This window comes from Etheostoma spectabile, chromosome 8, assembly GCF_008692095.1.
Source record: "Etheostoma spectabile isolate EspeVRDwgs_2016 chromosome 8, UIUC_Espe_1.0, whole genome shotgun sequence".
Taxonomy (NCBI): domain Eukaryota; kingdom Metazoa; phylum Chordata; class Actinopteri; order Perciformes; family Percidae; genus Etheostoma; species Etheostoma spectabile.
The window spans coordinates 7,755,163-7,777,906 of NC_045740.1; the positions used below are offsets into that span (position 1 = coordinate 7,755,163).

Below are 22,744 nucleotides of genomic sequence, written 5' to 3' on the forward strand. Positions count from 1 at the left end.
GTTAGTTTCCAATCATCCTCTGTACCCTGAGATAAACCCACTCTTATGCTTGTTTATGCTACGGGGGGGGGTTAGAAAGTCAGTAGATGGCACAGTCTCACTTCTAAAAGGAGTCGGGGGGGAGAAGAATAAATGTGTGTCAAACAGCTTACCCTCCACTGGTGTTGCCGTTTTTGCTGAGGTGAGTGCGAGGCTCACTGGAGGCCAACTTCAGCAGTTCGTTCCACTCTCTCTCCCACTCCTTCTCAGTGTACACCAGCCCCGACTGCACAAACACACAAACAAATGGAAATTCTGTTAAGCACGTGCTTATGCTCACCCACACAATCCTTATTATTATTCCTTTTCACAATTTCACAAGAGTTATCTCCTGAAGCTTTATGCATCTACAAATGTGGGCAGTTGTTTTTTTTCTTAAGTTCTGCTGTTAATGGATGGATGGTTAAAAGAAGCAGACAGGCATTATGGGTAATTAGAGAAAGGTGGATGACATGCAACAAACCAGGATGCTGCATTTACATGGGATGTGTCTTAGATCACTGGGCCACCAGCAAGCCTAAGGCATTTTTAAAACATGAGTATCTGGACTACTTCTTTGCCTGAGCTATCTTTGGTGACACAATTTTTCTAATAGATTGGCAAATACTTTAATCCATGAACATCAAGGGAGAAGGGAGAGGAAGTGCAGAGGATTTGACAGTATTAACACGGTTACTTTTGCACATTTGGTATCATATAGAAAAACTATTTTCCTCCCAGCAAAAATCCAAATGAGCGATCCAGCGAGGAAGCTAAAATCAGAGCCTCGCTTACTCTTATGGATTTCTTAATGTGTCATTCGTGAAAGAGGATGTGATGCATTTACTCTCCCAACCTCCTTGTTCTGTTGGGTTTGCTGCCACCTCCACCTCCTCTTCAGAGCGTCTCTCTCCGCTCCGCTCTTCATCATGGTGTACAGGGATTTCCTCAGCATCAGGTCTCTGTCATGGAAGCCCCACATCCCTGATCAACACAGACGCACAACACTGTTACTGCATGTTAAGATTGAGGACATAAAACAGCAACAAAGCCATTTCATCAAACTATATATTCATATTCTGAGATAACCTCAGCTGTTTAACTTTTAACCTCAGCTTTATAACTTCCTGTCTAAAAATGTCTTCCATCACTCATCAAAGGGCCCTAGTTGTCTGACTGTCAGTGTAGATTACATTAGCTCTGGTGCCTCTAACCCTGACAGCTCCTGCTCCAGCAGTACTCGCACTGGGGAGTCAACAATCTCCTTCGGCACGGACCTGAATGCGCTGTCAACCCCCTGAACCCTGCAGCAGACAGTTTCCTGCAATGTATAGAACAGTTATCGCCCCCTTTCACTCACTCCCTCTGTATTCAGCAGCTGTGGCGCAGCACTGACACTGTTAATACACACCAACTTGCACAGTTTTAACGGATGATATGGTCATATCGTATGTTAGATATATTGCAGCGTACATGAGTAGCTCACCTAAAGAGGCAGCATGCAGAAGGCAGTTCCCGTCCCCTGTGGTGGCCAGAGGAAGCAGCTTCTTACAGCTGGTGCACATGGTGGACCACCAGTTCAGACGACCTGCACACACGTACAATATTATATGACTATGAATTCTGAACAAAACTGAGAAAACGAAGGGAGCAAACAAAATTAGCTTCAGATAACTTTCAATTTTCAAAATGTTCTTATGTTCCTCAAAGTGAAACACACACACAAATGGTGATAAGATCCCGGAGGCAGATTTATTGGTACAGTTCAATATAATGTCTCAATGGGCTTTACCATACCACAGCAACATGTATTCCATTGCTCTATTGGTGGTGCTAAATCATGACACATCTGTGTTAAAAAATGCCACGACTACTCTGACAGTCGATATTCAAATGCAGTTCAATGTCTTTCCGTCTCACAGTAATGTAGCAGGTACACATTGAGAACAATTAGCCAACAAGCATAATTAGCCTCAATAGCTATACTTTGAAGGCAATGATTAGCGCAGGCCATATGCTTTGCACACACCCTCAAATCCCCAGCAGTCTTCCAGAAAAAAAAACCCCACTCTGAATATCTTCCTCCTCAGCCTGACTTTTACAGTATCTCCAGTTTCTGCTCCATCACCGACCTGCCAGTGTCCCTGAGGGAGAGACGACTGCTTCACAGCCCTGGGCATAGCACACTGCTTTAATGCGGGCAGCCTCACCGCTCTGAGCCTCGGTTGATCTGACTGCATCATTTATTAAACAACAGTAAACACAGAGGAGGCTCTGAATGATTTACCCTTCAGTGTGGATGGGCTCAAAATGCAGATGTTTTTGCAATTTTATTGTTTTTTTTTAAAGTTAGATATCGAAGGTCCTTTTCTGGAATCAAGCCATGTACTACGATATCTCAGGGTGTTTAATGGTGTTATAATAAATACTTATATTTATGATATTATAATGTTTTATCCAAGACTGATTACTATGCTGGTGGAGATTTATTCACCTATAAAGTGAAGCTAATACACAGCTGCTTGTTGTACATTATTTTACATTTGCTTAATTGCAAGGATACATATTTAAAATGAAGATTTGTGATGCATAATTTGGCTTAAATTAATGACCGTGCTAAGATAAATCTTTCACTTATCACTTGCGAACAGATACCATATTCTGGTTGGTTAAGTCACAGTTAGAAATGTTCTTCTTTGATGATTGTTCTCAGATTTTGAACAGAATGAGGTGAGAAAAGCTTTACAATCTCTGTGTGGGAAAATCTGCAGGAAGATTTGAAACTTCACTAACTAGTTTCTCTCCGTTAATTCAAAGCTCCAGCTGGGAGATGAATCCTTTGGGGTCCTGGATGCTTTAAATTAGTTGTCGTCGTCTTGCTTCCAGATGATGCTGCTTCTCTGATCTATTCTGTCTCTCCCCTCTCTGTCTCACCCTCCAAGTCTACATTACTGACTTTTACTTTTACTGGCAGCACCAATACAAAATTGGTGCTGTATTTCAGTGTAATCTAAATAAAGAATACCCTGAAATACATAGGATCCCTTTTACATATCAGTAGCAGAAGAACTACAAGAGAATGTATCATATTATATAATATTCTGTAGTACTCACCGGCCTGCTCCAGAGCCATCATGGTGGACTGCTCGATCAGGTCTCTCTCTATGAAGCACCTAAAATCCTCGCTGTACACGCTGAGGTCTGGTAGCTGGAATGTGTAGATGGGCATGTCAAGAGGGAACTGCTCGCTGGTACAGTCATTGGCCACCTGCAGCCGCGCCAGGGAGACGATAGCAGAGCTGGCGTGGGAGATGCCGCGGGACAGACGCTTCTCTGGAGGAAAAAAGAAGCGAGAATGGAATGGAAGAGTAGAAAGAAAATAAAGAAAGACACAAATAGTGAGATCATTTGTGGTGGTAATATGATGTTGAGGTGGCCCTCGTACCTTGTGCATTGTCCTCTTGCTTCTGTGCACATGGCTTATCAATCTTGCTGACGTGGGTGGGCGTGTCACGTGTCTCTGGATGCTTGTAGTAGCGGCCCTCGTTGAAGACCTGCGGCAGGTTGGCAGTGTGGACCTGCCTGAGCTCCTCATAATCATTTAGAGCAGCACTGAGGTCCCAATTTTTACCTGCGGGACACAAACAAAAGGTCTGGTTATACATCAACACTGATTATAAACACAAATATAAACATTGCTCACAGTGTACAATAATTGCCTTTATTTTTTTCAGATTTGCATTAAAATTCCAAAATATCTGAACAATTAGAGTGGTTCACCAAATAATATGATCCCACACATCAAAATGATGATGACAGAGCTGTGGAGGAGGGTCTGGCTAGTCCACACAACATTCTGGTACGGGTTAAAAACATGCTCTGGTTTATTGGCATTTCTTTAAATCAATCACAATTGTCATGGGCGGCGCTAAGCTCCCCACGGGGCCACATTGTCGCTGCAAAATCTCAGGTTTTGGTGGAACGTAGACATTCAAAAGTTGTTTTAGTTGTGCACAAGAACTCAGATTGGACAGATAGTCTAACTAGCTGTCTGGATTTACCCTGCAGAGATCTGAGGAGCAGTTAACCACAGTCCTCAGAAATCAACCGGAGTTTAGAATGCCAGCACAAAAAAAGTGGAAAGTGACAGATATCCGGCGCAACCTCCAGCGGCACTGGAAGAATGCCGTAAATGAAAATTGATGTAGGCTACCAGTATCTCATAATGAATAACACACAATATGCTACCAACAGGAGAAAGGGAAGCGGAAAATGGGGGTAAAATTCAAAAGATCTTTGCATCTGCAGATTTGTGGATTACTGTCTTGTTTTAAATACTGATAAATTCTCAGCTTTAAGCATTTTAAATAATTAGCTCCAACATAATGATTTATATTGCCCATATGGAGCAATGTCATACAGTGTGTTTGTCTTTAACAAAGTGAAAGCAATAATCCTGATGTGTAGGAGGGACCCACACACTGATACTCACACACGACATGGCGCGCACACACACACACACACACACACCACAACACACACACACACACACACACACACACACACACACACACACACACACACTCTCCTCTAGGTGCTGTCTCTCTAACAAAAATCCCTTCCAGGTTTAAGAGACACAAGTCAAGCCTCAGTCTTCTTATGTTCTTCTTAACTCGGTGCCTTCTCATGATGTGACGGGAACTGTCTGCAAAACAGTCTTTATAAAACGTACATCAGTGCCTGCATGTGATCTGAGCATATTTGCTCAGACAGGCAGGGTCAATTAATGGACTCCCTGTGTTAAGAGACCTGGAGGAAGTTGTCCTCTTCCTGACTTCCAGACATGATGATTCTCGGCAGTCTGCATGAAACCTGGCACCACTAACCGCTGTCTCTCACGTCAATCAATGCAAAACTGATTCTACTTTAACTTTATTGAGCTGCACAAATCCAGGAATACAACTTAAGGTCCAGCAACATAGCCACTCAGCACCTAATGCATGGCTTTTAAATGCTTCTACATCAGCCTAATAATACTGTAGCATGGAAGGCACCGTTTCAGCTCCTTCATTTGTAATGGCTGTCGTCGGCAAAAGGAACACTCATAAATTCAGCTGCAGTATGAACATGCAGTATCCCCATCTATTAGAAACACAGAAGCTTTAACTTTTTAAATAAAGGACTTTAAATTAAGCCAGGTGGATAGGAGGATTTCACTACTACGTGTCTGGAGAAAGGTCCTTGTGACCAACCAAATAAACCAATGCAGAGGTGACAAGTGTGTGAAGGATTGTTTTTTTTTATTAGCTGATTTCATTAATAAAATTAGGTTATTCATTTCCCTTTCTGTGAAAAACAAATTTACAACCCTAAAACCAGAACTCGTCCAGGCTCCAAATGAATGTGACCACATAGGTCAAAACAAATTCTTCTGTACATAAAGTGGCCTCTAGGGGGAAGCACCACATGTGGCACTGTCAGATTTCATCAGACCAGAGGTCACAGAGCCCCTGATTGATGCAATGGATGTATTAGGAGAACAAATTGATGCAGGTCTGGAAAGCTAAGCTAACACCAGAAAAAAGCAGCTGGCATTTCACTGAAATAGGACATCCAGGCCCACGTCTGTCTTGTCTGAGTGCAGTGTCTTGTTTGGTGTAACAAGAATGCCCCCGTGGCTTTGTGCCAAAGCAGAATCACAGGAGAAAAACTGACTGAGGCGGAGACAGCAATAATTATTTTATCAGACTAGACACCAGCTGCATAATACACACATACATGCAGCAACAAAAAACACACTCAACAATCATTAATAGAAGTCTTATTTGTCTGGATCATGCTTTTATTCCTGTAAAGTAGTCAAAACTGAATCTGCATTTAGAGTTCAACATTTCTTTACTGCAGTTTGAGCAGCTGGAATGCAATGTGAAATTGTTCAAGACACATTTGTGAACAAAATGAAAATAAAAACACTAGTACTGTCTCTAGATATCAAAGCCAATTAAACTGACCATCAACCAGCTTTCTGTTGCCATGTGCACTTTTGTGCCCCCCCCGCAAGTGTCCCTGTATGTTAGCTATAGAAGTGCCAATAGCACTCTGCCCCTCCATGAGTTCCGATGAATGGGCACAAAGCTCTCCCCGGGGAGTGCACTCGTAAAACCGTCACACTGGCCTCTAAATCAGCAAGCTGGCTCACTGTTGCAGGCCCCACTTCTCTCCTCCCCTCCTTTGTTTTCCTTTCTTTTATTTTACACTCATTTCCTCTCCTCTTCTGTTCTTTCCTGTCCTCTGCTCACTTGAACGCAACGACAACACAACAGGGAGCTGATCATAAAACAACTTCCCACATATTGAGTCCTCTACATATAACAGTTTGGTTGATAGCCTCTAATTTCAAGTGCAGGACAGTGTTGGTTTCTTACCTTCCAGCAGGTCTCTTGCCAGACCCGGTTCTGCCCCTGTGGACCGAACAAAGTCTGACAGGACCGCATCCATGTCCAGAGTCATGTGATCATGTGTGTGCGCTGCCCAAGGTGCAGCGGTGGCCTTGGTGGACGCCAGCCTTCACGTTCTCATCTGCAAAAACACAACATTTTACAGTAAATCCATTTCAGACACACTTTTAAAAACCCATCACTCACTGACCTCTGTGTGAAAACAGATACTGGGCGGCCCCTCTCTCTTATTCTAATCCCAGCCAGCAGTCTTGACCTGCATGTCCTGATGTGCAATGCTTCATAGAGCGGATAGTTCAAGGTACTGTGACCAGCACTCCACTCCCAGAGCTCCTCCCAGCTCTAGCAAACAGTCATAACATAACACATTATCCAGCAGCACAGATGGGGTCATATCCAGGACACACCTGCCTGTCTCCAAAGTCTTTGGCCCACCGCCCATGATCATAATAATACTAACCTTCTTCCTGCCATTGTGTCAACCAGGGTGTGATCCAGTATCTTAAACCACACCAGGACTCTGAGTTGGACAGCAAGGAAGAATGCAACTGTTTGTGGAGTGATTCAGTGTCATGTTATTTAGTGTGATCCTAGCTCGGAACATGTTAGCATCAGGGCTCTAATGATCAACAAGGGCTGCCTTGTTAGGTCATAAACAACACTTGATCTAAGATGCACAAGTGTTCCGTCCCTCGGCCCATGGAATGAATAAGCCCATGCATAGCTTCCATTCCACTTCAGGCTGTGTGGGTGACAGAGCAACGGAGTTCAGAGCATTGTCAGTGAAGAAACAAACACCCACAGGTATGCAACTTTGACTCTGGGCCCCTGTGCGCGGACGAGAGATTCGAAGGCTGCTAGAGGCCTGTGGCTCTGACCTAAAGAGGAGTGAGCACATGCTGGAGACATTCAGATACTCTGCCCACGCCTCTGAGCACAAAGCAGAGGCTCCAACTCTCAGTGTGCCACATGACATATGCGTCTATCAGGTTTTGGCTCTGTGTTAGAGCTAAATAGAGCTAAAGCTAAACAAATGCTGATGTTTAGTATTATGTCATCATATGAAAATTAAAAGCTAAACAAAAAGGAGGCAGCTGAGCACTGCTTGATCGTTGGCATCAGAGAGAAAAATATCTTTGTAAATTTAGTCTTTATGGTATGCATTATTAATGAGTCAAAGCTGCACTTAAGCTGTAGTTTAGCTGACCTACTTACTGTCAGCCATTTGCATTGTGTTGCATGAGCATTATTGTACTGTAACAATCTAAGCACATGTAAAATACAGAAAACAGGGTGGTCAGCAGGAGCAGTTACAACCAAAGGTTTGTCAAAGATCATATAGTTGATGCATATTGTGTTCATATCAAAAATGACCCAAAATTCATAGCTAGAGAAGATTGTTTTCTCTTTACTGCAACTAAATATTTATATATCAAAAGGCGAGCTTACTTATTTCAATTCTAAAACACTACAGGAAATTTAAAAGGCTTACAAATCTGTCCACATATCTAGAGGCAGTCACTTAACTCAATACAGAATAATAGGCTGCCCATCAAGTTAGAATCACAGTATTGCTTTGCAGGGTAAAAAGCCTTGAGTCGTGAAGTGGTATAGAGTGAGACACAGAAATAGCTGATTATTTTAAATCATGACCTTGTCTTTTTCCCTTAAGACGTTTTTCAGATTGCTTTCCCTGTGGGAGGTAGTTATGACTCAGAAACACCCTAATACAAGTTTTTCTATCTGGCATAAAGCCTGAAACTGTCCAGCTTCTCTTTAGTCATAACGTAAATTTGCATATTTGTCAAAAGCATCATGTACATGGCAAAATATGAAGACATTAAAGCAGCACAGTGAGCTAAAAAAAAAGATCTACTTTAAAAGACTGACGTGTTTCTATATTTTTCTTATTTTTAAAAAATACCCTGAAAAGACCAGAACCAACAATGCCTTAGTCTATGTATTAACACTTTTCAACTCCCATGCAATGTCAGCTTCTCTCAGTGCCCAGCCAATTTGTTCCAAATAAATATAAATCTTTTAAAAATGGCTCAATACTATATAGTTTATTTTACAAAAGGCAAAGCCATCTTCTAAAACAACTGGGCAATGTAATTTTCCCCAAATGTTACTCAAATTGGAGTAAATAGGGACTATCCTCAATCTTGGATAAATACGCATTCGGAGTACTAGTAGAGCTGGGTAGGGTATCGGTACTCAATATCTTTAAATTATTAACCAATATAACCCAGTGCTGAGATGTATTGAAACTTATCCATTCATACAATACCCACATTTGATTTTTTTGTACCCAGATCTAGAAAAATATGATTATATGTATGGCTTTCGCTTCACATGAAGGGTATCAAAGGAAGTAGACAAAAAGGTATCAAATGTAGTACTGTATTGCTATCGGTATCACTTTAAGGGTACACAATATTTCTTTTCCTAGGATGGCGAAAGCATGAGCAGCCCAACAGTACTCTACCTCTGATTGGCTTATTCTTGTATTCTTAAATGAACCCTAACCAATCTCACTCCTCGTGCCTAAACATTACCAATCCAACCAACAAAGGCATTGAGGCATCAGAGGCACAACAGGGCACGTCATGCCTTCCCCATTCGGATAAACGCATATTTGATAAGGATGCTGGTGTCATTTTTTAAACAATATCCAGCCTATGTACCAATGAATATTTATGGAACCAGGAGCAGTGGTGGATTGTAACTAAGTACATATACTCAAGAACTATACTCATGCACAGAGCTACTTGAGGGTCATTTTCTGTTACTCTTTACTTTTTCTACACTATATTTTAGAGGTATATATATTGTACTGTAAATGCACTACATTTATTTCACAGCTATAGTGACTTTGCTGATTAGGATTTTAAATGCAAAACATAAAATCAGCTTATAAAATATGACATATTGTGACAAATGAAACCACCAAACAGTAGATAATGTATTTTTAATTACCCCTAGCTTGACCAACTATTAGGATCATGAATAAGATCCTATATATCTTATTAATGCATCAGTAACAATGACCCAATAATATGATACTGTATATAGCAGTATACAAATTACAGGAGACGTTTGTATGCATAACACATACTTTAACTTTTGATACTTTCAGTGGATTTTCAGTGCTTCTGTACAATTGTGAATGTAAGACAGTAATGGAGTATTTTTGGACTTTGCATTGCTACATTTAATTCAGCAAATAATCTGACCAGGATGTATGTGGGACTGACTCAGTGCATGTTCCATCATTGTAAAACAACATGTTACCCAGTGCAGCTGTGTGGCTAATTTTTGTGTTCTATTAGTTTTTGGAAAAGAATGGAGGTCCATGGCACAAAGTTATAGATCCATCTTTGCCTACACAACTAACAGTTTGTTTTGGTCTTTTTGTGTGATTTGTTGTTTTCCAGAAGAATATAGACTACCTCCAGCCTTATCCTTTTAATGTTATTTATCGGTCGTCAGTGAAAATGTGGATGACTGTGATTCAACTTCTTTCTATTAGTTATCACACATACTTTCTGTATTTTCGCTGAGGGTTGTTGAGAAGCCATCTGATGACCACGGGACTGTCAGGACCAGACGCAGCTCTAGTCCATGGCTTCAGAGGCAGCAAAGGAGAGGATGCAGAGAACCCTGAAACACATACATACATATTAAAATGTATCACCCTGAAACAGAAAGTTATGTCCCTTAGTTCTGATTGACTGAGTTCAATTTGAAGCTGCTGTAACACACCCAACCGACAGACACCTGGGACTGCATCAGGGTTAATATGCAAATCCATAAATTACCCCTCAAGCTATTACTTTCATCATGTGTCATTTAGAAACCACTTGGTCTACTGACTACTCATATAACTGACAGAGTATTGCTCTTGAACAGCCAACATTAAATTACTGATTGAAAATGGAAAAGACCCATTTCTTAAGTTCACATAATTGTCACTAAAATGTGAAATTACCTCACTTGATTACTTTTAGAGCACAGTTTTAATCTGCCTTTTAATGTGTGTGACTACAACTGTCAGCTACTGTATGAAGTTGTTTAATTTCTTCTTCATAAACATTTCCATAAACAGCTCAAAAAGCTTAAAGTTCAGGCATCAGCAGCACTTAAAAGCAGCACCACTTTTTGAAAGACCCCACCCTCTGAAGGCGTAATCACATTTTTACTTTCTTGCGCTTAGATGCAAGCATTCATGTGACTACAACACTGAGGTGGTAAAGAAAGTGCAGCGCTAGCCTCACAATCTTTGTTTTTATGTAACCAAAAGCAAACATGATGATGCCGGTAAAGGCAGAGGTCACTGCTAGAGTTGTTGTGTTCTAGGATGATGCAGCGTCATACAGCAGGCAGAGAGACGAACACACATGGAAACAGTGAGAGAAGAGTGTGAAAGCTGCCACACAGAGCAACAGTGGAAACTCAGAGGATATTTTACAACTGTCCCCGGCGGATCACACCAGGCGACGCCTCTCTCCACCCTTTCAGCCAAACACTGGCATGTGCTGAGGAGTTAGCTTCCTAAGCCCTCCTAAGTGGGACTGAAATATCCTTTAGTGTCATGCATAATTCACATGAACAGTAAAAATATTCGTATACTGTATGTGTCCTCTGTTTATTTGAACTGTAACCAAAGCACTATGGGTTCATTTCGCAACCAGAACAACTGCTCACTTAAAATGCCAGCAAGTCAAATTGTAGTTTAAAGGACTACTAAATGACCATGAATTATATGAAGTTTGATGGATTGATTGTTAATATTATTTGGCCTGAACCATCACTAACAAGGGTGGAACAAATATGTAGACTTCAAGCATTGCCACAAGGCCAACATGTCAGTGATGACAATAACAAAAATAATTAACAGGGCTGGAAATAACACAAAAATATTACACTCAAGCAGAAGTTAAAAAAAATGATTAAGCAGAAGTAGCTTTGCCACCAGAACTAGAGCTGTCCCCTTTAGTGTCACAATAACTATACTGTCAGCTACTATGTCATTCTTTTATTGGTGGTAAGTACCTAAAGGGCAGTTACCCAATCCTGAAGTACTTGTATTTCACCTGAGAATATCTATTTTATGCTGTTTATATATACTTTTACCACTTTAATTTTTACTCTGCTACATTTATCTAACAGCTGTAGTTACTAGTTACTTTTCTTATTCGGATTTTTACATGTAAAACATGTGAACCGTTTTATAAGTTGCATTGTTATAGATTTAACTAATAACTATCCAACAATATTATATAACACTGACAGGGGTTAATGTGAAAACAATTGCACTTTTACCTTTGCTACTTGTCTTTTGGTACATTTTATTGCCAATATTCTTGTGAAGTTTTTAATGCAAAACTATTACTTAATGGAGTATGTTTTTACTGTGTTATTGCTACTGTTTTTTGAAAGATTACAGAAACGCACAAAAAGTACTTGAAAATGCTGCTTAAATACAATATTCAGAGTACACACTCTATGTTTCCACACTCGGTTAATAGTCAGAGTGTGGCTGCTAGAATATTTGGGTCAGAGATGAACACACAATGTTCACTATAGGCTGCATCTTTGATCTTGTGTTGCCAATACAAACACTTAAGCTTTAAGACCACGGGGGAAAACGTATGGTCTTGCATTGCAACCAGCTACTGCCTCATTTCCCCTCAACTGCTGAGCAGCATAGATATTAGTAACAGAGCAGAGTTAAGTTGTGCATTCTCCTCATTGTAGTCACAATAGCACTTACATACTGCATAATTTGCCTCCTATGGTCCTCCTATGGACCTCCACGTAAGCCCTTCAAATTTACAAGGGCCTGTTTGTAGACAGTAAAAACAAAGATGACTGTTTCTTAATCTTCTGCCTGGTCAAACTCAAGAGGATGGGCCACCGAATTCTCATCCGGCATCAGTTTACACAGCAGCACTGGTCCACAGACACTATACATTCAGATGTAGTCTTTAGCATCATGGCATCTATGAAACACCTACAAAGTACTTAATACATGCAAGTTCAAATACATTTTTCTAATAAATTACAAGTATAATTTGGATGCAAGCACTAAAGCAGAACCGACTTTTACAAATGAGCCCCCTGAGGGGCTGTTGTATGTACCCCGCTGCGAGCCGTACGCTGCTGATGTTTTTGATTTAAGGGCCGAAAGAGGAGCTGTTTTTTTATTAAGTGACATTTAAAACGGAGTATCTGTGCCATGTGTATATTTAACAACTATTACCACTATACTCAATCAATCATTAGCAACTGTCAATCAAGTTTTATAAGTACACTTTACACCACAAGACAATACACTTACCTGTGTGAATTCTTCAGCTGCAGGGTGTTTAAATCTAATTAACCTTTTGTCGGAAATCTCTTGTGAACTTGTGAAACAATAAAAAAAAATAGCAGCTTAAATGCAAAAAAAAGAAAAAAAGAAACCTACTCTATGCATGCTGAATGATGTTGTACAACAGCACCGCATATACTACTTCCTTCTTTTATGTTTAACACTATTTGAAGTCTCACAACTTGAAACCAGAAGTAAACCAGTTGGCTGATTTGAATGTGTAAAAAGACTTACTATGAGTGAATGTACAGAACTCAACAAGGAAAACTTGGCGTCTTTACTCTGTGAATATTTTAGAGCGCAAAACAGACAATCAAAGGAAACATGATGCACAATTTCTTTCCATCATCACAAGCTTATTTGTCATAACAGATTTTCTATTCCATAACGTCCACCGTTGCATGCAAAAGTACGACCAGTTATTTTTCCATGATGTGTGTGTATATACAGTACGTAGTCATTTTACAATAATATGATGCGATGTAGCTGAGATAATTGTCTCCATAGTGAGTTGTGATCGCCCACATGCAAGGCAGATACACACAGCAGGTAGGAGGGGAACATACTGTACAAACACTTGGATACCACTCTTTACACTGCAGCTCCTCAGTACCTAGAATCTGGTTCGGCAGCAAAGATAAGATAAGCTTTTTAAAATGGCAGCTTCTATTTTACAGCTATTACATTTTTGCAAATGTGAGTTTGTGTAGATGTCAGAGTAGACTATATTTATGTGTCTCTCTGGTCGATGCAGCAGCCACACACTGATTGTGTGTTTTCAAGTGAGGTCGCGTCCACACTTGGTTCCTAGGGGTATACACCCCTTGGTCAATCCCCTTCCCCTCGGTCGTAATAGGTATTGGGACAGCACTAGGTCCCGTGTGAACGCGCAAAAGCTAGGGGAAGGGGTAAGGGGAAGGGGTAAGACAGAGAAATGAGATTCAGCCTTACCCCTTGGTTTCAAGGGCCGGGGGGTAGGGGTAAGGGGCAAGGGGTAGGGGTAAGACAGAGAAATGGGATTCAGCCTAAGTGCCCCAAGTGGACTGTATGCCACAGCACAAAATACTGATGCTGTAAAGGAAAAAGTATGGAGTTAGATTCCTGCCAAAAGGTTGTACACAAAAAATGTGTTTCACACAAATACAAAGTTGTTTGTACATAAAAAAATGGTTGCACACCCAAATAAAAGTTGTTTTGCAAACTGTCTTCAAACGTTACACACACATAAAACTTGTTTTTCAAACTGTCCCCAAACGTTGCACTCAAAATATCATTTATAAATTGTCCCCGAGTACAAAACGGTCTCTGCTCGCTCAAAACAGCCTCTCCTCGAGTACGAAACAATTCCACACCCCTCTGTGGCAAATTTCTGCCAAAAGTCACATGATACATTAGGAGTAGTTCTGATTTTGTGACAGCAGGAGCGCTCTTTCACAGCTAACACCATGAGCACCCACAGGGAAGTTTCCAAACTTTCACGGTGAAATATTAATATCTGACCCTCTGGTTGTAGCTTCTCCCTTTATTGTGGTATTTTAAATAGATAGAACCAGAGTGGATACCAAGATAAAGGCATTGTTAACAGATCATAATTCGGGTTTTATTGTTGTTGTTTTTTAACAAAAAAATAACTGTCTATTGTATAGGCACTTGAAGCCTACAACAATATTTGATTTGAAAAGTAACATGGTCCCTTGCCGTGACATAGCGGTGCCTTTAACTGAAATTGTAAATGCTCTATCTGCATAGTTATGGCATAGTCAGATATTAATATTTCACCGTGAAGTTTGGAAACTCCCCTGTGGGGTGCTCATGGTGTTAGCTGTGAAATGCCGTCTGTCTTCCTCAGCCAAAACCGGGCGTTTCAATTGTTTTGAGAGCGCCCCCTGCTGTCACAAAGTCAGAACTACTCCCAATGTATCATGTGACTTTTGGCAGAAATTTGCCACAGAGGGGTGTGGAATTGTTTCGTACTCGAGGAGAGGCTGTTTTGAGCGAGCAGAGACCGTTTTGTACTCGGGGACAATTTATAAATGATATTTTGAGTGGCACGTTTGGGGACAGTTTGTAAAACAAGTTTTATGTGTGTGTAACGTTTGAAGACAGTTTGCAAAACAACTTATATTGTGTGGCAACACATTTTTTTATGTACAAACAACTTTATTTGTGTGAAACACATTTTTTTGTGTACAACCTTTGGCAGGAATCTAACTCCATAAAAAGGATGTTCATTGCTAGGGATGAGCGAGTACAGCATTATCTGTATCTGTATCTGTATCTGTTTACCACATGAATTATCTGTATCCGTATCCGTACTCGGACTGGGTGGGGCCTAAACCGGAAGTGGTCAGATTTAACCAGGAAGTGGGTCGGGTTCTCTTGAAATGTGCGGGGCTTTAACCGGTATGTTATTTAAGCATGCAATGGATATGAGTTGATCGAAAATTGTTATATTTATTGCTGATTTGAAAACTATTTACATGACAGCATCAAGCTTCAGATCAATGGTGTTGTCATGGTAACATGACAACACCATTTTGTAACATTTTAACATTTTTGTAACATTTTTTGTAACAACGAATACAACACATGCGGTTGCAATTATGAAGTAAAATGTAATGAACAAGAGTTTTCATAGTCAATATAACTTTCTTTTTTTAACTTATTTTTTTATGATCAGTGTGATTTTTTTATTTTTTATTTCTTTTATTTCCACACAAGGTATATGTGTGAGTGTGTGTGTGTGTGTGTGTGAGAGTGAGTGAGTGAGTAAGAGAGAGAGGGGGCGGGGGGGGCAGCTGACAGTAAAAAAAAAAATCTCCGATGGCAGAGACGCAACGGGAGTTGCATTTAAACCAAGCAGCATGTCTGAAACCCACGTTCACCAGATATCTACTGGTTACTATGTAAGGACTACAAACCGAAGTTAAAAACAAACCTGATGCTGAAGAAACCCTAAACGTTAACGGAACAGATCCGCAGACCCGATTGAGTGACGGAGCGGGAGCGAGCGAGTGAGAGGAGAGAGAGAGAGAGAGAGAGAGAGAGAGAGAGAGAGAGAGAGAGAGAGAGAGAGCGCATTTCTCCATGTTCTGTGTGTGTGTGTGATTGATCCGAGCGGGTTTGCTGTGATTATCACAGAACGCAGCGCGGCCAGTTGAGGAGTTGTATTCAATTGACTCATATTACTCGTATAATACTAGTACTCGGCAAATGTGCTTTATCCGTACCGGATACTCGTTTCAGCCGGATACTCGGATCACCCCTATTCATTGACGAGCTGCTGCTGAACCTGCCAGTGGCAGAACATCTGGTGTCAGACTGTGACCCACCTCCAGATTGTATCATTCTTAAATAGGTCTGTGTGTATGGAAACAATTAGTTGATTGACAGCAAATTAATCTAAAACAAATATGCTATGCTTTTTCTCTTTCTTTCTCTTATATATATATATATATATATATATATATATATATATATATATATATATATATATATATATATATATATTGGTTTTGATCACCTAGGCTAGGGCATAGGGAGCTAGTTATAGACATCCTTTCCCATATACTGTATATGTATAGTCTTTTGACATTTTTTTCTGTTTGTTTTAATTGCTTTGGAAGTTAATCAGTAATTATTCTGGCTATATGTCTTGGATTGTACCATATGATCTAATCCAAACAATCTGTTGATATTAAATACATTAAACGTTTTATCTTGAGATTAAATCATTTCTCTGCTGATTGCTGATTGTATGATGTATCCTAAAAAAGAAAACTTACAGATGACACATGATGATCTCTAATATAGGCTTCATACAGAAGCAGCACATTTGTCAGTTTGTAGTTGTAAATAAAAATGACCACAGAATGTGGTTGATAAAAAAGAACAATATCAACAACAAAAAAGAAAACATTTATGAAAGATACAGTGATCGGAGTGACTGATTCAGTACATTCTTCTTGTGGAGGACTAGCCCACTCCAGCTTCTGAGTGTAATAAGTGGCACTAGGCCAGAGAGTCAAAAGGACCGTTGAAACCTGAAACCTGAGCTCAATCTACAAAATAGTGGCAGGGGACTTGTCCAGCAACGGTCGGACATAAGCTGCTGGCTTCTTGGTTAAACACAAACTAAATTACTCAAACCTCAAGTGAGTCTGATCCATCCTCCGCTGGACAGAATATTTTGGATTCTTCAAGGCAGGCGGGGAACAAAATCTTACGTTCTGACTTGTACACACAGCTCTGTCGGGCCAACTATGGCTTCATCACCAGTGTATGAGCTAAGCTGCAATTAGCAGGGCCAAGCACCAATAGGCTAAAACTGCTATGCTCAACACTGGTAGATAAAACACCCTATGCTCTCCCTCTCTGGAGTGCATGAGTGTGTGAGTACACAAATGTGTGTGAATGTGCATCAGTACTGAATAATCAACACAATACATTAGCGTGCTTCATAACAACGTGCACGTAAGTGGCATGGAAAATTCATGTAATGGGATATTACAATGTCTCACCAAACTACAAACTAAGCACTTCCTCTATTTCTCAGTCCTTGCTTGAGAGCACAAGATTCAATCAGTGAATTTCAATGCAGACTGGAAGCACCACTTACTATTCAACCTTCATATCAGTCAGTCAGCCTCAATCCCTGTCCCTCCTGCTCCTCCTGCAGCCACAACGGCGAGCTTGTACTTGTGCTGGTTGTGTATGTGCCTTACTAGTGCTCAAAGCAGCATATGTGTTCATGTACATGTTTATACGTCGCCATGTAGACAATATTATAGGCAGGCATGTGGAATGTATGATATGTGTCAATCAGTGCCTGGGACTATGTATTCAAGTGAAGGCTCTTCACCTTACACCAGCTCATCAAGTTAAGCCATTTCGATTTTTGAGAGCTCCATCTACGTGTCTGTCTTTCTCTCCAGACACCACCTGGGAGTGTGCCGAGTCCCTCCTTATGCCTCTATTATGCTCTATTACTAGTGGGACTCTGCCGCCTCAGGACCCACAGACAGCGTTCATTTGCTGTGACAACCTGAGAAATAAACTGCTGAGCCCCCCCTTCCAGTGGCAATAAGATTGAGAAGCAAACAACGAGAAAGCCAAAAAGGTGGTGGAACAGACATACTTCCATGTCAGTCAAACACTAACCACCCTTAGCAGAAGCAGAGTGTACCGCCCTAAACTCTTGACCTCTAGACAGAGTGTGTGATAGCTGCACAGAAACCTTCTATCTTAATCCTTCTCTGAACTTAAAGAAAGGTCTGGGCAGCCCCCCTCACTTGCTGTGAGAAAGATGCTGCTGGAAGCAATAATGTCACTTTGCATCTCATTGCTGAATTGCACACTGCCAGCACAGCTTATGCATGGAGGGAAGAGTTGTTGTCAATTTGCACTAAATGCATCATCACATTAATATTTGAGGTCATTTTCAATTAATGCTGCAGTGGGACCTGAGTGTTCCTAGAAATCCTTTCCATTTTTGCACAGTTTAGAAGCTCAGGGAATTAATTTGCCATCAAAATGACACGTATTCCAGCTTCATCTTTGTTTGATTATTTACAGATACAAAAACAACAGGATGCACATCACATTTCTTTAAAAAAAAAAAAACATTGTTTAGTATTTACACTACAAGCAACAAATCCATGAACCAGAATACTGATCATTATTCTGTCTGACCTAAGAGTCAAGTTGCAGCTGCAGCACAGCTGTGTGTGCAGCATGCCCCCCAAACAAAAGATGGTTACGGAGGGGCACAGAACAAGATCGTAACCCCTTAAAATGTCAGTCCCTCTAGCCCCCCCACCACAGCAGCCAATTCCTCTTTTCCAGACTGGGCCCATTTTGACAGAATGCCACAAGCAGACAGCTGTGACTATGAACCAAAGGCTCACCAAAGAAAAAGGTTTCAGCCTTTCTGTTGATTTGAGAAGAACACGACAGAGAAAAAAAAGCATAAAGTCTATGTGTGCTAAAATAAACAATTACAATACAAGGTCAGGTGTGTGTAATGTAATGTGTGTAATGATAAGATAAAAAGGGGGATTCAAGCATGGAAGCTGGATGTTGCATATACACAGAAGAAACATAAAGAACTGCTTGCTTTCCGAATTCTTATCTTCTAATCCCACGTAAAATAAACCAACCAACTGGCTAAAGCCAGCTGGTGTTTCCTATCTAAGTTTGTGTTGAGGGAGAATGTCCTCTCAAGTGATGAAGACACATAAATCTTTTGTTTTCTTCGCCTTCCACCGTCCTCGCCAGCTCAAAGACCTACATAAAGCTTGTAGATATCTGTATGATAGTAGATTCAGTCAGAATCATGGCACTTGGCTTTAATGGCCAAGTACGTTTCAACACATACAAGGAATTTGAGTCCAGCTTTTTGTTGCTCTAAATGAACATATGGTACACAAAAAAGACATACGGCTAAAAACAAGGACAACGAAGCAGAATAAGCTTGATAAGTTATATCTGAAAATCACAAGTACACACACACGCGCGCACACACACACAACCACACACAAACAGCCACATATAGCTTGGCTAAGCAGCTATACAGTACCTCATGTTCTCTTGTCAACCTGATTATATCATCTTGGTATGAAAAAAACAACTCTAAAACAGCATTTACTGCAGAGCAGAGCACAATGTAAGGTTGGCTTGATCACTTACAGTGGTAGCTGTTTTTAAACAAGCATCTGAGATGAACAGAGATATCAAGGGACTAATTCAGCTAAGGTAAGGTATTCAGCTGGAACGCTGCTTCAATCATAGGACGACTATGATGCCCAACAATGACCCCCAAATATAACAATGTTATTATCTCCACAGATCCAATAAGAAAGGAAACGCTGGAAGAGATTGTTTTGACACCTGTTATATCTCGGCTCTACATCTCACAATACCTGTATTGTTCCATGTTGGATTGACTGTGTGCGTGGGTATACTCTAGTAGGTGGTGAGGTCAATATCACATAACCTTGTTCTTAATTTAGTATCTGAAGAAAAAGAAAACCCATAAACCCGTAGGTTCCTGAATAGAAAAAAAGAGTTTTCTGGCTTTATCACAAGAATGCTGTGGTGATCGTTCACCACTTAGTTACCAATTAAAGGAAATACTAAATGGGTGTAGCTCTTCCTTCAGTCTGTACTGCTTTTGGTGTGTCTTTCTGCAACATACTTAAACCCACTAGCAGTGGTGGAATATAACTAATTATATGTAATTAAGTAAGTAAGTTGAGGTACTTGTACTTTACTTGAGTCTTTTCTTTTCATGACACTTTCTACTTCTTCTCCACTACAATTCAGAAGGAAATATTGCACCTTTTACTACATTATTTTCTATATAATTGGATATAATATTTCTACTATATTAATCTGACAGCTACAAGTTACTTAACAAATTAAGATTGTTGCACACAAAACACATGCACTTTATAAAAAATAATATTTTATCATAAATTAAACAACTTAACAAAATATAGGCCTGCAAGTACAGCTGAACCAATTAGACGATTAAACACGTTTTGATCGTATTCCATTTCTAAAATGTATTTTTCTGCATTGAGTACTTTTCGTTTAAGTCAATTTTCCTAATAATACATACTTTTACTTAAGTAACATTTTCAATGCTGGACTTTTACTTGTAACAGAGTATTTTAACAGTGTGGTATTAGTACTTTTACCTAAGTAAAGAATCTGAATACTTCTTCCACCACTGCCCACTAGAGAACCACATAAATGTAAATGTAAATGTGCTGTATTTATATAGCGCTTTTCCAGTCTTAACAACTGCTCAAAGCGCTTTTTTTTACATCTACAGGAAACATTCACCATTCACACATATTCATACACTGTGGCCGGGGCTGCCGTACAAGGTGCCACCTGCTCATCAGATAAACATTCATACACATTCACACTCCGATGCGCAGCACCGGGGGCAACTCGGGGTTCAGTGTCTTGCCCAAGGACACTTCGACAATGACTGCAGGGGCAGGGATTGAACCACCAACCTTCCGATTGGCAGGCAACCGCTCTACCACTGAGCCACAGCCGCCACATAGCAAAAGGGAAAGGCATGTCTTAAGGGTTCCAACACCTCAGGTGCAATCTGTAGTTGGATTGCAGTCAATTTAAGGTAAGTTAGGTAAATGATCAATTATATTGATATTTCGTCCCACCAGTGTAGCTCATAAAGATGCTATTCAGTTTCTGAGTTCCAGTATTGAGGCCAATTAGGTTCTAATACAGATGTTACTGCCTTTGTTTTTGACTGTTGCGTGCATCCATTAAATTAAACCCCACACGACACACATACACAAAGAAATACATACACAGAGGCATTTCTTGTATTCACCCTGTCAAGCCAGCTTTTGGCAATATATATTTACCTAACTGGAACCTAACTATTTGTAATTTTAGTGGGGGGCTTGAAGTGTATGAGAGAGACCACTTTCAGCCATTCTTTGTTTAATGTAAATGTAATGAGTCAATGTAAATTAATCATAACATATCATATTATTCTTTGGGAACACTGATTGAAATTTTTCGACATTTTATAGACAACACAACTAAACGATTAACCTAGAAAAAGATCTACTGATTAATTGGCAATAAAAATAATTATAAGTTGCAGCCCTAATATACAAACAGTAAATGTAGCTTGAGTTACACCATTTGATGGCAACAAAAATGTTTGAATAATGTTTATAATAATATTTGAATTTAGTCAAAAGTTTGGGGTCACTTACAAATGTCCATTCCACTCCATTATATACAGAATAGCTGCTGATCTGAGTGGGTGGCTGATCTTTAATGCAATATCTACATTGCTCGTTATCAGCAACCATTCATCCAATGTTCCAAAGGTATAGTCTGTTTACAAATCTATATAAAAAAAAAAAATAGATAAAAATTGGAGAACCTTTTTGCAATTATGTAGGCACATAGTGTAATCTGAAAACTGCTGCACTGGCTAAAAAAGAATGCAACTAATCTGAGCTGGTAATCTGTGGAGTGCAATGGAAATTTCTAAGTGAACCCGAACGTTTGACCGGTATATATATGTATATACAGTAGAATGTATATAATAGTCCTTGTTGCTGACAAAAAAAGTATTCTGAACCTGAATCTGAAATACAACACATAATTTAAATCTAATCACAGCCAGTAGTGTTCTCTGTCCTGCTGTTGTCTCCGTCATGCTGCTGGCCCAACGTATCCATACATCCATGACCGTAACATTACCGGAGTTAGCTTCTGTATTGGCAAAAGGGGGCTTGGCGTTCTCCTTTACATTGTTAAGGTAAGCTAGGTTAGCCTCCTTATGTTTGTTTCTCAAATGTAGGCTACTTTCAAATTTGTGGGATGTTTCCCTGTAATAAACTGTCTACATATTTTACCACCTTCCACTGCAAGGCACTTGCTTTTATCGGACACAGTCATAATCAAATAGGACTCTGCTGCTTTCTTCCAACTTTTGGTACCGCCATGATGCCAGGCACAGATTATGTTGTTTGTTGTGTTCAATTTTACATGGAATGTCGGAATTTCTGGGTTCCCAGTCGGAAACTGTACACAGCTACAGGAAATGTCATTGTTGAAAAGATATAACGTTATATGCTCTATGAAAGACATTGACAAACACAAAACCTAAGGACATTTACTCGACAATTTTAACCAAACCAAACATAGATTTTTTGGCACCTATAGCAGATTGCACATCACCACAAGCCTGTAAACATAGTGGACTCAATAAAGAGAAGAGAGAGCATTGCAGTGCTTGGGAGCACCTTAAAACCCATTTTATACAGTCTATGTTTAAAACTCACAGAAGAAAGTAGTAGCGTTTGTGATGCATTCGGCTCGTAAAATTAAA

The 22,744-nt window shown here is 40.1% G+C and overlaps 1 protein-coding gene across 1 annotated transcript in view; it reads right to left on the reverse strand.

Annotated features, from left to right (window-relative positions):
• The window catches only part of otud7a (OTU deubiquitinase 7A), a 38,887-nt gene that overhangs the window by 11,062 nt on the left and 5,081 nt on the right, over nt 1-22,744 (reverse strand). The window contains exons 2-8 of the mRNA XM_032522721.1: nt 10,022-10,139; nt 6,444-6,597; nt 3,464-3,649; nt 3,133-3,351; nt 1,505-1,606; nt 875-1,002; nt 153-265 (exon numbers count right to left, since the gene is read on the reverse strand). Coding sequence (XP_032378612.1) covers nt 153-265; nt 875-1,002; nt 1,505-1,606; nt 3,133-3,351; nt 3,464-3,649; nt 6,444-6,528 — 833 coding nt within the window. The 5' untranslated portion in view covers nt 6,529-6,597; nt 10,022-10,139. The remainder of the gene's footprint in view (nt 1-152; nt 266-874; nt 1,003-1,504; nt 1,607-3,132; nt 3,352-3,463; nt 3,650-6,443; nt 6,598-10,021; nt 10,140-22,744) is intronic.